General features: G+C 37.3%; 2 protein-coding genes across 2 annotated transcripts; both read left to right on the top strand.

Annotated features, from left to right (window-relative positions):
• Positions 1-5,626: 5,626 nt before the first annotated feature.
• LOC133823469 (uncharacterized) lies at positions 5,627-9,361 on the top strand. Its single transcript, XM_062256268.1, has 3 exons — positions 5,627-5,979; positions 6,617-7,471; positions 7,554-9,361. Exons 2-3 carry the CDS (start codon positions 6,617-6,619, stop codon positions 8,565-8,567), a joined length of 1,869 nt encoding a protein of 622 aa, XP_062112252.1. The 5' UTR covers positions 5,627-5,979; the 3' UTR covers positions 8,568-9,361.
• Positions 9,362-14,123: 4,762 nt separating this feature from the next.
• On the top strand, positions 14,124-15,037 carry LOC133823468 (dirigent protein 22-like). The gene has a single exon (XM_062256267.1). The coding sequence runs from the start codon at positions 14,203-14,205 to the stop codon at positions 14,815-14,817; it is 615 nt and encodes a 204-aa protein (XP_062112251.1). The 5' UTR covers positions 14,124-14,202; the 3' UTR covers positions 14,818-15,037.
• Positions 15,038-16,826: the final 1,789 nt, after the last annotated feature.

Raw genomic sequence — 16,826 nt, 5'->3', positions numbered from 1 at the left:
CAGTTCAGTTTTATGGCCCATTTCTGATCATTTAGCGGATTAGACAAGTTGCTTACAAGCTGAAGTTGCTTGACCATGCCATCATTCACCATGTGTCCCAGCTTCGCCGAGCCATTGGAGACAACCACCCATCACCAACACTTCCACCACAGCTTACAACAAATCTGGACCTCCGAGTATTTCCTGAAACAGTCTTACATCAACAACAAAATCCTTCAGATCCGTCCACTACTAAAGTGCTTATTAAATGGCTATCACTGCTCGAGTACGAGGCTACTTGGGAAGACTTCACCACCATCAAAGTGCAATTTCCTACTTTCCACCTTGAGGACAAGCTAAAGGTTTTTGGGGTATTGATAAGCCTCCAATTAATTTTGTGTATAATAGGAGGCTGCCTAAGTAGATAAGGTACATTGTAATTTTTGGTATTCTTTTTGTTATTCTTTCTTTTATCCAGCTGGCAGTTTTATTTTAAGTATGGGTTGAGTTGTCTTGTTCATGAGGATCTTAGGTAGCATTAGTTATAGTGACTAACGCCTATAAATAGGAGAGGGGGTTCTGTGGGGGAGGTGTGTGGAATGAAAGGAGTTGTAATAGAAGAGTCAAGCCTCTCGAATGCTTGAATTGTGTACTACTTCAACAATTTAATAAAGAATTCTTGGAGGGATTTCATTCTTATTTTTGTACGAATTGTGAGTTTGATTCTAACCAATAAATAAACTTATCAGCTCTGTTCTATGTATTACGCGAGCTCTATTCTATGTATTTGAGTATTAGAAATGAAATATCTTTTGTAGCATAAGATTGAGAATAGAGCATGACTGATCTATGTATTACCCACCACCTCGGACTTCCTATACATTGAAGAAAATAAATGCATATTAAACCAAATCAGGAATATGTGTGTGCATATATATGCATGAACGAATCACGAAATATGAGCTGAAGAAGTTAGATGTAGCAACAACTCAACCCAAATAATCAATGTTCATCCAAGCACAGCTCGTCACAAGCAATAATTATATGAGATGAGAAATCGACAAAAATAAAAATAAAAAATAGGGAAAGCCAAGTTAACGTGATGGTCTCAACAGGTGCAACAATAGTTTTTGTCATAGGGACAAAAAATACACAAAAAAAACCAGATCAGATAATGACTCAAAGCACCTGTAGAAAGAAAAAGAGGGAGAATGAAAGGAAGAGAGAGAAAGGAGTTTGAGAAACTGCAGCACCTTCGATTTCATTCGCTTCACCTCTACCCATAGCCCAGTGCTACCTGCACCATTGTTGGTGTATCTTTCTCTATGCATAAAAACTCAGATCTGATGAAGGCTTTAAACACCTGCAGAGAGAAAGTAAGAAGAGTGGGAGGGCAGCGAGAAAGAGATGATAGTGAGGGTTAGAGTGTGCCGACATCGACACCATCCTGTACTACCACTGAGGGAAGGAGAAGGGCTGAAGAGTAAAAGAGTGAAGGCTAATAGGGCTGAAGTTGTTTTGGTAGCAGTATAGGCGGGATACTTTAGAAAAAAAAAAAGAGTATAGGCGGGATAAGTGAAAATTTTCCCAAAAATATAATGTAGGCGTTTTTTTGTTAGTTGGTGGAGATGTATAGCGCCTTTTTTGAATGGGTATAGCTCATTTTTTTTCAATAGTATTTTTTTTTTTTTCCAGTTATGCCCATGTTGAGAGCTATGAATGTAGCATTTTCTTGTAGTGTTAATTATTCGTTAGGAAATTAATGGTACATAAGTAACATGAGGTAATTAGTAGGATAAAATAGTAATATTAACCAGCTCTAATTAACGAATCAATAATTTGATGACATAACTACATTTATTGATTATATTTATGCATTACAAAGAAAACTCTGTAAATATGATTCTATGAATACTTATAATGCAATTTCATGTTTATATTAGAGTAATCATGGAATTAATAAATAAGATTATTAGATTAAAGAGTTTGATTAATAATATGGTTTATTGGAGCTGCGTATTATAGGTCCACGGTCCCAAGTTACATCTGTCCTACACTATCAAGGGTAAGGATGTCAAAAAGAAAATTTGTAGAGAAAATGACTTAGTTTTTTGGGGTAAGAAAATAATTATGTGATAATTATGGGCAATTGATTAATTGTGAATTAATTAATATTTTAACTATACAATTTTTTTATTTTAAAAAACTATATGTTAAAATAAATATTAATCATGTTTTGATTAATATAGAGAGAGATTAATAATTATCTTATTACAAGATATTTATTTATTTATTTAAAAGGGATATTTTAAAATAAAATTAATTTTGAATTAATTGATATTTAATTTGGGATAAATATATTATCTTAAATATTAATTAAACAAACAAATGAAAAAATTATGGAAATCCCATAATGTGGCTCACGACACACACTCACTATACACTGAGTGTGTGGCGCCACTCAAAGATAGAAAATATCTCTGAAATTTGAATTTTGAATTTCAAATTATTTGTTTATTTAATTATATTTAATTATTCTTTTACATATGTTTAAAAATAAATCATTAAAATAGAAGTAACTGGTCCATTTTATTTTAAATAAAATAAAGATGAATTAAATTAGTTAATTATCTTTATAAACCTAAAAGAAGCGATACTTTCAGTTTAAGTTTTATGAAGTTGCTTTGACTGTCACACACTCTCTCAAGAAAGCGATAGAATTTCCTAAACCTAAAAATCTAGAAATTTCTATAGCCTCTCTCTTTTTCAAATCTTTCTATATATCATGTGCTGAGTAGATCTAGAGAGTTCTAAATCAACATTTGAATCGTATGTGCCCACACGCGTCCTTGTGTATTTGAGGATTGATCTGAAAGATCAAGGTGTGAGCTTTCAGAATAAGAATAGGAACTTGATAGGCTTCAAGAGGTAATCTTCTATCTATTTTTATGTGATTTAATATATTTATATATGTATGATCCTAGCTGGTATTAATATTTTTTTCAAAGATCTCATTCTGTTGCGCATTATGATTTTTATATTTAATACCAACATCATTAGGGCCTTGACCAGAAGAAAGATAGACTAAAACGAGAACCCCTAAGACAACTGCTCGAGGATTGGAGAAGAAAAGGAATTCTAAAGGATTGGGGTGTCCTCGTAACCAAAGAATTGGTACTGGAGAACACTACCGGAGTTCATGAACCTTGTCGGAATCTGAGAAATTTCCAAATTCCGATCGAATGTCCAAAACAACCATAAAGCGCAAGAAAGCCTAAAGTAGCCCATTTGGGCCGTTTTTACATCAAAATGAACCCAAAAAGACTAAACGATCACGATTATCAAGGCACAAATCGTGATCATTAGCATGGGAAAAGGACACCTTGGGTACAGGGCGAAGGGACACTTCCGGTACAGGTTTGACATTTTGGGCGTGAAACGAAAAACCTGATTAATTACACCGATTGAGAGGCTCGTCAATAGGGAGTTGACACATGATGTACCTTTTTGGAGTGTGACATCATGAAGAGCCAAAGCATCACCCCCCCCCCCCCCCCCCCCCCAAGACCTTTGAAATTACTCCTCTCAAACAAGTCTCCACTATCCAAGGATAAGTGAAGGCTTGAGGGAAAGTGTTGTATGTGATTTCATCATTGCACAAGTGGTAGTTGTTAGAGAAGTAGTTAGGCTCCTTGGGAGCTAATGAAGTCCTCTGGAGCTCGCTTAGAGCTCTTCGGAGTGTAAACTCCTCCCAGCACGTTATGATCCATTTTCGGACATGGATGTCTTCAAGATAGACCATGTTTTGAGGGCCTCCATTGCGGTCCTCCCATCCAATTGGTCAGATAGTCCTCCATGTCTAAGAGTTTGCCATCGAGACCTGGAGTGAATGTCAGGTGTAAATTACATCAACTTTGTACCACAAGCGACCGTCTGACAAATTTTGGTGCCTCGAGTACTGATGTCGAGCCCGTACACTCGACAATCGGCATGTCCCAATCCTCCGGCTGACATGGGAAACGTGTAGCTGCATTCTGACAGTGTCAGGGGCTTGTCTCTTCGTAAAGTAGTCGTATGCAACCTACGAATTTGACCCCGTGCGATATGTTTAAGCCCACTACCTTAATTAGTGCACCCGGAGGTGTTAATTAGCATTAAATTCCCAAATGATTGAGAATGTTAGTAATAAATCCTCATTAAGGGAATTAATTGTCCCTAACTACTATAAATAGGGCTAGGGCTTCCATTGTAAAAAACTTAGATTCTTAGGCTTTGGGAGTTTTGATCCCTCTCTTTGTACTCAGTATACACTGCTTGAGAAACCCCCATTGAAGTTATGCATCTCATGCTTCAAGAACACCAATACTAAAACTTCGTGGACTAGGGTTGTTTTATAATTTAAACCACGTAAAATATGTGACTCTTTTCTGCATTTTTTTAAGTTCTTATTTAATTAGTTGATAACGAAAAAAAATAATAAAAAATTAATTTTAGTGAAATGAAGTATTTAAATAATTATTACATATGACATTGCTTTAAGAGATGTGAAGTAGAATGGTTATTCATATGAAGTAGAAAATTAATTGACACATGACAACTATTTAACATAGAGACGGACGGAGACGCGTCAGTAAATTTCTGTTCTTTTATAATACATATGTTTAAATTTACGAATTAGGACTTTGTGTAATTTTAGTGTCTTAATTCGTATCCAATCAAATGAATTCATATTAGATCATCTAAATTTGGTAAGTACTAAATCAATTTTCCAATTAAATCATTTTTATTTAAAAATTTGAAATGATATGGTATATATTTGGGTTTTTTTCAACTGCAGTCTTATTTTTTACACTTAGTAACACTTAGTTATCGAAAGTTGATTTTGTATCAATTAAGTCCATAATCTTTTCAAATCATATCATTTAGGTCCCTAAATGATATTTTCATTTCTTTTTTCTTTCAAAATACATAAATAAAATATAAAAAATGGTAAATCAATCTAAAAAAAATAGACCACTTAATTTATAACAATATCAAATATGATATTATATATTTTCATGATATTTTAAAAATATTTAATGGTTTTATAAATTAAATTAATTTTTCATTAAAAACAATTATTACTTAAAAATTGTTAATATTAATAATTGAACTATAACGAGATTATCAATATTTATAATGTACATATTTATTTTTTATTTTGCAAATTTTTTCTATAATGCAATTTATAACTAATATATATATGCACATAAATAACTTTATATATACTATTATTAAGTTTTAAAAAAATGTATGAAATAAAAAAACATAAACATTATAAAAATTGATAATATCAAGATAATAGAGATGACATAATTATTAGTATGAATTATAAGTAATGATGTTGGTAATAATATTTTTTTTAATAAAATATTAATTTAATTTATAAAAATAATAAATATTTTTAAAAATATAATGAAAATATTTTTCTTATGAAATATTTGTTATTGTAATAAATTAAATATCAAAATATTTAAGAATGATTAATCATTTATTTGATATTTTTTTTTTATGTATTTTCAAAGAAAAACTTAATAAAAAATAAATACCTAAACGATACTATTTAAAAAGGGAAATTTCACTTTTTATCTCTAATAATACTTAATATTACCAAAAAATCCCAACATTAATAATATTTTCAAATTAATGCTAAGCTTTTCCCTCCTACCGAAAATACCCTTCCCATTCAATCTCAGCCTTCTCTCTCTCAGTCTCGGTTTCTCTCTCTTTCAGTCTCACAAAAATCCCCCAAAAACCATCGAACCCCCACCTCCGTCGAGCCGTCGAGCCGCCATCTCCGTCGAGCCGTCGAGCCCGCATCTCCGTCGAGCTCCCACCTTCTCCGTCGAGCCCCCACCTTCTCCCATTTCTCCGGCGATCTCGAGCCCACTGCAAACTCCCATTTTTCTGTCAAACCCGAGACCCACGGAGCATATTTCCTTCAAAGTTTAAAAAACTAAGGTAAAATCTTGAACCCAAGTCCATATTTGCTTTATATCGTTGTTGAATCTGTGATTTGTGGAATGGGTTGTCCGATTTTGTGGGAAATTTTTCTGGGTTTGAACCAGTGGCTCGATAGGTTCGATTATGGTTCGATAGTAGGCTCGATAAGGTAGTTTGAACAGTTCGATGATGGATCGATTATGGCTCGATATGAGCTCGACATGAGCTCGATAAGAGCTCGGTAGGATATGTTGTATTATATTACAAGGGCTCGATAGGTTCGATAATGGTTCGATATGAGACTAGACTGTAGCTCGATGGTTATTTATCTAGACAGACAGATTTTTCATAGCTCGATAGGTTCGATAATGGTTCGATATGAGACTAGACTGTAGCTCGATGGTTATTTATCTAGACAGACAGATTTTTCTTAGCTCGATAGGCTCGATGCTGGCTCGATAGGCTCGATAAATTTAGGTTGTTGATATTTCTCGATGGAACTCGATAGTTTTTCGATAGTGCTCGATAGGGTATGTTTCAGCTCGATGATAGCTCGATAGAGATCGATAGAGCTCGATGACAACTTATTTCAGTGTTTTTTTGAAATTTTTTTTATTCTGTTTTCTTACAAAAAAAATTTCATGTGTTGTTACAGATGCCTAAGTTGCTTGTTCCGTTCAGTGATCACTTTCCTGGTCGAGTGACATATCGGGGTAGTAGTACTTTAAATCACATCAAGACCAGGTTTTTGGAGCTCGGGCTGCTTGAAAGGGCTAAGGAATCCCCTTTTAAGCAATTCTTTTTGGCTTCGGAGTTTAATTTCTCCGGAGTCTTGGTGCATCAACTGTTGCTGAGGAAAATCGCCAGCAACAACGAAGATGAGGTGCATTTTTTCTTGGGGTCGAAATCTTGTAGATTCGGCATGGGAGAGTTTGCCCTGGTGACGGGGTTGGATTTCAGTGCCTTCCCGTCACCAGAAGAGTTGGAAGGGCGTAATCTCAGCGATCGGTTGATAAAGGAGTATTTCAACGATGCTGAGAAAGTAAAGCTGTCACAGGTGGACCATGCTTTCAAGACTTGTACGGTTGTGGAAGATGTGTACAAGCTTGGTCTATGTCTGTTTGTTGAGGGGGTTCTGAATGCCATTGAGGGAAAACTGCACATTTGGCGAGATATTCTAAAAATTGTTGAGAATGTAGAGTACTTCTTCAGCTATCCATGGGGGAAGTACTCTTATAGGAGGCTATTGCATTCTTGTAAGAAGGACATGGTGAAGCAAAAGGCCAACTATGATGCCAAGAAGGATGCCAAGGTGCAGCAAGAGTCCAAATACAGTATGTATGGTTATGCCCCCGCCTTACAGTACTGGGCATATGAGGCTATCCAACAGCTTGCGGTGGAGCTTGTTGTGAGCTCGGGAAACATGTTCCCGAGGATGCTTAGCTGGTCGCATCGGAAGAACAAGGATTTCACCAAGTCCGTCATCGCACCGATATTATTGAAGAAGAATGTAAGTTATGTTGTTTTTTTTTATCTATATGCTTATATTTTATCATTATTTGAGTTAACCAAATGTTTTATGTTGTTTGCAGTTAATTGTTCTTCCGATGTTGAAGCCTCGGCCAGCAGAAAAAGACTATTACTTGTCTTTGACTGAGGGAGATCTTCCCCTTTATCCTGGGCTTGGCCAGGATCCCTCGGAGACTGATGAGGAGGAGGATGCGACTTTTGAGAAAATGGCAGAGAAAGTTTCTCAGGCTGCCGAGGCAGCCAAGATATTTATTGATGCTGCCCCGGGGGAGGAGGTTGCAGGTCCCACCCCTCCTATTCCCCCAGCCTCAGCCTCAGCCCCAGCCTCAACCTGTGCCCCAACATCAGCCCCAGCCTCAGCCCCAGCATCAACCTGTGCCCCAACATCAGCCCCAGCCTCAGTGTCAGCCCCAACACCAACCCCACCACCAGCCTCAGCCTCAGCCCCTGAGCTGGCCGACTTGATTGAGCGGTTGGACAGAGTCGAGGGTCGACAGGAGACCCTCTTGAAGAACCAGTCAGTGATCTTGGACGTACTCAGTCAGATCCTGACATTTGTTAAGGAGAAACCGAGGGGGTCCAATGAAGATTCAGAGTCAGAGTCATTGGATCTTCCGCTAGACTATGTTGATGATCCAACGACGCCCCCTACCATCATTGTGACACCAGATGCTGAGACTCCGGGAGTCATTATTGTCAACCCTGAGGATGTTGCTGGGGTTCAGTTTCAGAGGGCTAGACGCCAAAGACGCAAGCCAGATTGGTTTGAGGACTATACGGATCCCACGAGGAAAAGACCTCGCACTGCTGCAGCTGCACCAGCAGACGAGGCTACACAAGAGGCTACACATGTGCTGGACCCTCTCAAGAAGCCAGATCCCAAACAGTATAGGACAATGTGCAAGTGGCTTCTTGGAGATATGCCCAACAAGACCCCGCGGGATGTAAAGACTGGGAGTCACGGTCCAGCATGGTTTCTGACGTTGAAGACACCCCAGTCGTGGCTCAATGATGGGGTAAGCAATTTATACCTAATTATGGACTATTTTCAATTTTACATGTTTTATTTTTACTGACTCGATGTGAGCTCGATAGGAGTTCGATAGTAGTTCGACATGGATGTTAAAATAGGGGTTGTTCTTTACTATTTCAGAGTGGCTCGATGTGAGCTCGATGGAGCTCGATAGGTAGTTCGATAGGGATGTTAAAATAGATTGTTTTTTTACTGTTTTAGAGTGGCTCGATGTGAGCTCGATATTAGTTCGATAGGGATGTTAAAAGCTCGATGTGAGTTCGATATGAGTTCGATAGTGAAAATTCCCTTAACAAAGTGGCTCGATGTGAGCTCGATGGAGCTCGATAGGGAGTTCGATAGGGATGTTAAAATAGGTTGTCTTTACTATTTCATGATGGCTCGATGTGCGCTCGATAGGTAGTTCGATAGGGATGTTAAAGTAGGTTATTTTTACTGTTTCATACTGGCTCGATGTGAGCTCGATAGGAGTTCGATAGTAGTTCGACATGGATGTTAAAATAGGGGTTGTTCTTTACTGTTTCAGAGTGGCTCGATGTGAGCTCGATGGAGCTCGATAGGTAGTTTGATAGGGATGTTAAAATAGATTGTTTTTTTTACTGTTTTAGAGTGGCTCGATGTGAGCTCGATATTAGTTCGATAGTAGTTCGATAGGGATGTTAAAAGCTCGATGTGAGTTCGATATGAGCTCGATTGAGCTCGATAGGGAGTTCGATAGGGATGTTAAAATAGGTTGTCTTTACTATTTCATGATGGCTCGATAGGTAGTTCGATAGGGATGTTAAAGTAGGTTATTTTTACTGTTTCAGACTGGCTCGATGTGAGCTCGATAGTAGTTCGATGGTAGCTCGATAGGGATGTTAAAGTAGTTTGTTTTTTTACTGTTTCATACTGGCTCGATATGAGCTCGATATGAGTTCGATGTGAGCTCGATGGAGCTCGACATCAGCATTTTATGATGGTTTTTGCTAATTTTTTTATCGTACTCTCTTTTGCAGCATATTGATGCGGCAGAACACATGCTTCGTATGCGTCGCAAGTATTTTCCCAATATATATCGACAGAATGCAGTTGTGATGAACAGTTATTTCTCACAAGTGATACCTGCCCGATATGATCAGTTCAAGAAAACAGCCGACAAAACAAAGTATTATTGGGATGCTGACATTATGTCCATGTTGACCGGCATCGAGCAGCAGTTTCTGGCATCTTGGGGAGGAGTTGAGGATGTATATTGGTGCCAGAACTATGGACAACAACATTGGTTTGCCATTGAGGCTTCCATTTCTAGTTGGACTCTGACTGTTTACGATTCAGACAACTCGGTGATTAGTGACGCAAAGCTTGAGGATATTATAAGTCCATGGTGCTTTATGCTACCTTCTCTGTTAATGCAGAGTAAACTGTTTACTGATAGCTTGATGTTGAAGATTCCATCAGCAGGAAATAGGCCGCATCAGTTCACATTGCGTCGCAAACAGAAACACGAGCTCCCTCAGTCAAAGAGAAGGTAACAAACATCATCTTCATACTAATTTTGTTTCTAACTAAATTTATAGTAATGTGCACTTAATATTTTTTTTTTTTTACAGTGGGGATTGTGGTGTGTATGCTATCAAGTATATTGAGCATCTAATGGTCGGTCTTCCATTGGAAGCTATCTGCGATGAAAATATGGAGGTGTTCAGGAACAAGTGGACCACAGACTTGTGGTATCAAAATTTGTTACCTTGATGATTGTATATATACAGGGTCTTTACATGTACAGTTTGTTGTTCACATTTTTTTATAATTTTCATGGGCTGTTATCGAGCTAATATCAAGCTATATCGAACTGTTATTGAATTATCAAAATTTGTTACCTTCATAAAAAGAGTTTATTAATACAACAAGTTCAAATGGGAAAAAAGAGTTTAAAGCCTAGCTTTGCCATAAACATAACTTTTCAGAAAAATCAAATAAAAAGAGTTTATTAATACAACAAGTTCAAATGGGAAAAAAAAGTTTAAAGCCTAGCTTTGCATGTAGCCCTGTTGTGGCCAAGACCACCACACATGCTACACTTGCGATGACTGGGAATGATTTCTCCATTCGATGGAGTGCGGTTTGTCTTCCTTCTTCCCACCTTATTCTTCTTCGGTCGACCAACTGGTTGTTTTTCAACGGGAACCCCAACTTGCATTTTCTCTATGTTCTCGGGAACTTCCCAATCATCCTCATTGCCAGTTGGGTAAATTGTTTCTTTGTAAGACTCCCTCCACATCTCAGTAGTGTAATATGGTGAACACAGTGAGTAAATGTTGACATTGCGCAACATGGCCGCAGCCACACCATGAACACAAGGGTAACCCATTATTTGAAACTGACCACAAGAGCATGATTTGGTCATCAAATTCACCTCACCATCACCTTCTGGGTCTACCACATGAAATTCAAACTGTCCAAGAGGATGGACTTTCAAGTACCTTGCATCATCCGCAATGCCTGAGACATCTTTCTCATATGTTGTTGCTAATTTCGATGTGCACTTCTCTACCTCCTCACGACGCGCGGCAAACCATGACTGAATTGTGAAACGAATGAATTCCACAAAAGTAGTGACTGGGAAGGTTCTTGCGTCTCTGGTTTTGTTGTTGAAACTTTCAGCGTAGTTGCTTGTCATTACATTGTATCGATTCCCAGGAAAGTATACACGAGTCCACTTATCGAAGCCAATACCCTCGAGATATTGAGCTATGGCAGGATCCATTTGCTTTATATTATTGAAGAACCTGTGAAATTTTGACTTCCGAAATGCATATGCCGCATTATACATCTCCTTGTGACAGTGATCGGTCTTGAACTTAGCGATTACATTCATACTTATGTGATGGTAGCATGCGCCGTGGTAGGCATCGGGGAAGACCAACTCAAGAGCATGAATAATGCTAGCATGCCTGTCTGAAACAAAAGACAGATTATCAACAACTCCAATGGCTTCCTTCAATTTCATCATGAAATACTTCCAAGAAGCATGATTCTCACTGTCAACAATCGCGAATGCAATTGGATAAATGTGGTTATTCGCATCCAATGCGACAGCACACAACATGTGGCCACCGTACCTTGACTTTAAGAAAGTGCCGTCCACACATATAACAGGACGACATGATGTAAATCCCCTTCTACAAACTCCGAGTGAGAAGAAACAGTAAAGAAAGCGACCGTCATCTGTGACAAAATCAGTAATTGTACCTGGATTCTTTTGCTGCAGCATGTACAGGTAAGAAGGTAACTTGGAGTACGATTCTTCAGGTGTCCCCCTAACATAACCGAGTGCCTTCTCTCTGCATCTCCAAGCCTTAATATAACTCATATCGATCCCAAAATTATTCTTCATATCCTCCTTTATGCTGTTTGGTGGATAGCTAGTGCCATCAGTAGCATATTTGTTCTTGATAAGGTGCCCAATGACAGAAGGTGCTGCTTGACGGTGGTCTTTTTGTCGCAATTCTAGTGAGCAAGTATGTACACTATTATAAACAGTGATCTCAAACATCTCTGATCGCGCTACTTTTTTCCCTCTTATTCTCCAACCACAATCAGGATCCTTGCAGGTGATATACAACACATCAGTACCAGACTTCTTAACCATAAACTCAAAATTATTCTTCATTGCAAAGAGAGCCGCTTTGGTTTTCAATTCCATCTTGTTCTCAAATGTCTTCCCAAGATGTAATTCCCCCAACGCTATACCGGATGAGGGTGATTCAGAACGACTACAAGCTATGATATCTTCTTTTGTAAACATGGGAGCACTCCATTTTCTGTGATCTTCTGTTGAACATATTGAAATGTTCCCTGTATAGTTATATTCTGTTCCACCATGACGACTAGAGCTGGTGCCAGGTGTTCGGCGTCCTTGACTTGGTGGGTTCGTCCGTGCAATATGACGTATTGGTTGTTCTTGTGCTTCTTCTACTTGCAAATGTTCAGCTAATAGATCATCATCCACCGAATTGTCTCCTAATTCCTCATTGTGTTCGGCTACCGGATCGTCATTCACATAGGGGTTGTACTCATACTGGTTGTCCCTCAGGTCACCAATAGGAAATCCTAAAGTACTGGCTGCTCCCTCAGGTCCGGGAGTGGAATATGGGTCTGCAATGACAATCTTTTTAACAGGAGTGACACACAAGGCCAACCTTTCTTTAGATGTTACTCCTATGAATGCACGGACACCAAGATCACTTTCAACATGAACGGGTGTAAACGGTTGGTCGCCACAAGTGTAAGGAACCTCCAATTTCAACTCATACATCTGTTTATCAACTTTAAGTTCCTTGTGCAATATGTCAAGAAGTTGCAAGTACGTTACAGTATCCTCCATCGGTATCACCGTGCATTGAGGGTCCTTGAAAATCCACTTATTCCCTTGTAATTCCCAAACACCATTGTAGGATACAAAAACGTAGACAATAGAGCCTGTGTTGGAAAAAAAAACATTAACATTGTCAGGAAAACTGTCATTTTTCCAGAAATGCAATAAAAAATAACATTATCGAGCTTTATCGAGCTATTATCGAGTTGGAATCGAGCTACCATTTCTCAAAACAGAACACAAACCTAACCAAACCCTCCATCGAACCCCTATCGAGCTATTATCGAGTTATCATCGAGCTACCATTTTTCAAAACAGAACATATACCTAACCAACCCTCCATCGAACCCATATCGAGCTATTATCGAGTTAGCATCGAGCTATCATTTCTCAAAACCGACCATAAAACACAACCAAACCCTCAATCGAACCCTATCGAGCTCATATCGAGCTACTATCGAGCTCACATATTATAGATCCATTCGACCCCTTATCGAACCCTTATCGAGTTTCCATCGAGCACTAAACCGAACCTATCGAGCTATTATCGAGCTATTATCGAGCTAACATCGAGCTCTTACAAAGACCTTCTTCTACATACCATCGAACCGTTATCGAACCGTTATCGAGCTTCTATCGAGCAAAAAAATTGCAGAAAACCCAGAAAAACACAGATCGCGGAATCTCTAAAAAAATCCCGAAAAATACACCAATATAGGCTCAGATCTGTTCAAAATAGCCAAAAAAAATGTAAACAAATAATACCCAACACAAAATGTAAAATCTCATTACCCATGGTTTTTCTCCTCCAAAAACTCTCAAAATAGATGTTGCCTTTGATATTAACGAATTCACAGAAACAATGGAGATAACTAACAATGATTTTGACAAGAAAATTATACAAAATTGTAGGTTTTATGGAGATTTCGTGAGAATTAGAGAGAGAGAGGGAGGAGAGTGGAAGAGAAGGTTTTGTGAATTTTTGATATAATGGGAGGGGTATTTTGGGTATGGGAGGAAAGTTTAGCATTAATTTGAAAATATTATTAATGTTGGGATTTTTTGGTAATATTAGGTATTATTAGAGATAAAAAGTGAAATTTCCCTTTAAAAATGTTACACAAAATGAACTTTTTGATTACAAAGAGTAAAAATATCAAATGAGAACCAAAATTCAAAAAGAATCTTAGTCTCAAATTTGCTTTTGAAAGGGCCCAATGCTTACATTAGAACTTGAGCGTACAAAAAAAAATATATGTTAAAGCAAAAACTATACAGTGGTACTGAAAAAAGCAGCTCTTCTTCCTGAACCACAAGAATGGACAAGCTAGCTATCCAAAAAATCACCCCAACTTTTCTATTTCTCTTCATCTTCATCATCAAAACCCTCGTCACTGCTACCAAATCCGACTACAATCCCGATCATAACGGCGAAATTTTCTCGAAAAACTTATCCCGGAAAAAGCTTGGCCTTCATATGGCGGAGAAGCTGAGCCACCTCCATTTCTACTTCCACGACGTCATCGCCGGCCGAAACCCGACCGCCATTCGAATCGCAGAGGGAGAAACAACAAAAAATTCGTCAACGTGGTTCGGCGCCGTGATGATGATGGATGATCCATTGACGGTTGGGCCAGAGCTGAGCTCGAAGAAGGTTGGAAGAGCTCAAGGCATATATGGCTCGGCTTCGCAATCTGAGGTCGGATTTTTGATGGTCTTGAACTATGTTTTCACTGAAGGGAAGTATAATGGGAGCACTCTCAGTATTTTGGGACGAAACGCTGCGCTTTCGGAGATGAGAGAAATGCCCATCGTTGGAGGAAGTGGGCTCTTTAGGTTCGCCAGAGGCTATGCTCAAGCCAAGACTCATACGTTGAATGTCGAGACTGGGGAAGCTGTTGTTGAGTACAATGTTTATGTTCTCCATTATTGATCATAACCACTGCAAGCTCTACTGCTCTCTAGCTCGTTCAAGTTGGGATTTTTCACTATTTTGCGTGCTAGATTTATATTTTATTTTGTTGTGGTTTATTACTCTCTTCCTCTAAATTATATTTATGAATTATATATTGCAAGAAAAAATGATTAAATTTGTGTCTCACTTGTTATATGTTTGTTAGCCTGCAATTACATACGCTATTTGTTAGTTTTTATTTTATTGGTGCTGGAAAATGGTATAGTGATGCTTTATGGATATAGAAGTTTTTTCGAACTATAAACACCAATTCATAAAGATTCTTCGCTTATGATTCTACTCCTTATTAATTAGGAAAGGTATAATACATTTCATCTTTTACAACATCGCCTTCAAATTGTTTCAAAATAAATATACTGGCTTTGTGAGCAAGCTATAATATTATTTTATTAATTATTCTTTGACTTGGTGACCCCACATAGAACCATCCGACAGGTGTGTCCGTCAATTATGAAATCTTACTTTTACTTTTTTATAATACCCATTCTTCTAACTAAGGAACAAACTGCAGTACTAAATTACTAATGGCCTCAAATAAAGATAAAAATGTGAATAGAATTATATTATAAAATTAAACTATTTAAAACCGATTCTAATTACATGCAAAAAAAACTACAGTACTTTTAATGCCAAAAGAGTAAATTTGTTTTACCCTATTTTAGGTGCTGTGGAAAAATGAGAGGAAAGAAAAATTAAGAGATAAGAGTAGAGAGAATGTTAAAATAAGTGTGTTTGGTTGAAGAAAAAAATGGGTGAAAAAAAATGAGGAGAATTCTGGCGTCCCTCACAGGACTAAGTTTTTTATGTGGGACCTAGAAATTTGCCAAGTATCAAAGTTACATTGGTATAAAAATATTGACTTTTGAGTATTTTGACTTGGTATAACCAGTTGTGTTTTTTTAGTTGGCACTGTTTAAATAAGTGGGGGGTAGAAGCGTAATTTTAGGTCCAATAAATAGTACAGTTGAGGGTTTTATAATAAATATATGTAAGAGTTGGGACTTATTTACGATTGTGGACACGTAACTATTTGACTGCTACTAAGTAATTATTATAATTGACTTAGACAAATGTATAATAAAATAACGTAACAAAAACTGAAGCTGTTATATTTTTTTTTATGTTGTATAAGAAATGAATATAATGTGGTGGCAAATTTTTAATATAAATAATACTTTTTTTAAATGTATTAATTATTGAATGACACACCGCATTACCATTTAGTAGTTAATTTTTGCATGGGCTTTTTATTTTGCATGAATATTGGGTATATTGGTATATGTATAAGCCACGTAAGAAGTTTAATTCTGGTAAGTAACTTTTGAGGGTTTGTTAAGTGAGAAAATTAAAGTACAACGCAACAAGAACATATATTTTAGTGTTAGTTTGTACATTTTTTTTCTATTAAGTTTCAATGCTTTGGTTTTTGTTTGAAGTCATTTTTCTTCTAGTATTGGATGACTTCATAATCTACGTCTAATTATGTGTGACAATATTTAAAGAAAATAATAATACTTGGGTTGTGTTTTTTTTCTAGTTAATTTAGTGGAAACAAAGAAAGAGCGATAACATTTAGGAGATAATGGTTGTAAAAATAATTACTAATACACTCCTTTTGTTTCAGCTGAAATGCATAGTGAGATATGTGAGTTAAAGAAAGGTGACGAGGAAATTATTATTTTATTATTGATTGCACTGAAGATGAGGTCAACCAATTGAGAAGTGTCGATTGTATGAGTATGTCGTATTGGATGCAGTAGGACGTCCCAATTCATGCTTTTGTACTATATGCTAGAGTGATTGTAAACATAGACAACCTTTTGGTTTAGTGGTAATACTTTTTTACTTTACAACCACACTTGCTTGATTCTGGTATCTAATTGCAAGTCTTTTGAGGATCCTGAGAGTATGTAAATTGTCATTTTGCTACCACCCCTTACGTCTATATTCACAACCTTCTCTCCATG

Source organism: Humulus lupulus, chromosome 3 (genome assembly GCF_963169125.1).
Source record: "Humulus lupulus chromosome 3, drHumLupu1.1, whole genome shotgun sequence".
NCBI classification, from domain to species: Eukaryota; Viridiplantae; Streptophyta; class Magnoliopsida; order Rosales; family Cannabaceae; genus Humulus; species Humulus lupulus.
The sequence above is the reverse complement of the archived record's forward strand: the minus strand, read 5'-3'. Positions and strand labels throughout refer to the sequence as shown.

Coding starts and splice junctions, on each gene's coding strand:
- LOC133823469 (XM_062256268.1), top strand. CDS start 6,617: ATGCCTAAGTTGCTTGTTCCGTTCAGTGATCACTTTCCTGGTCGAGTG. Junction 7,472..7,553: donor CGATATTATTGAAGAAGAAT/GTAAGTTATGTT, acceptor TGTTGTTTGCAG/TTAATTGTTCTTCCGATGTT.
- LOC133823468 (XM_062256267.1), top strand. CDS start 14,203: ATGGACAAGCTAGCTATCCAAAAAATCACCCCAACTTTTCTATTTCTC.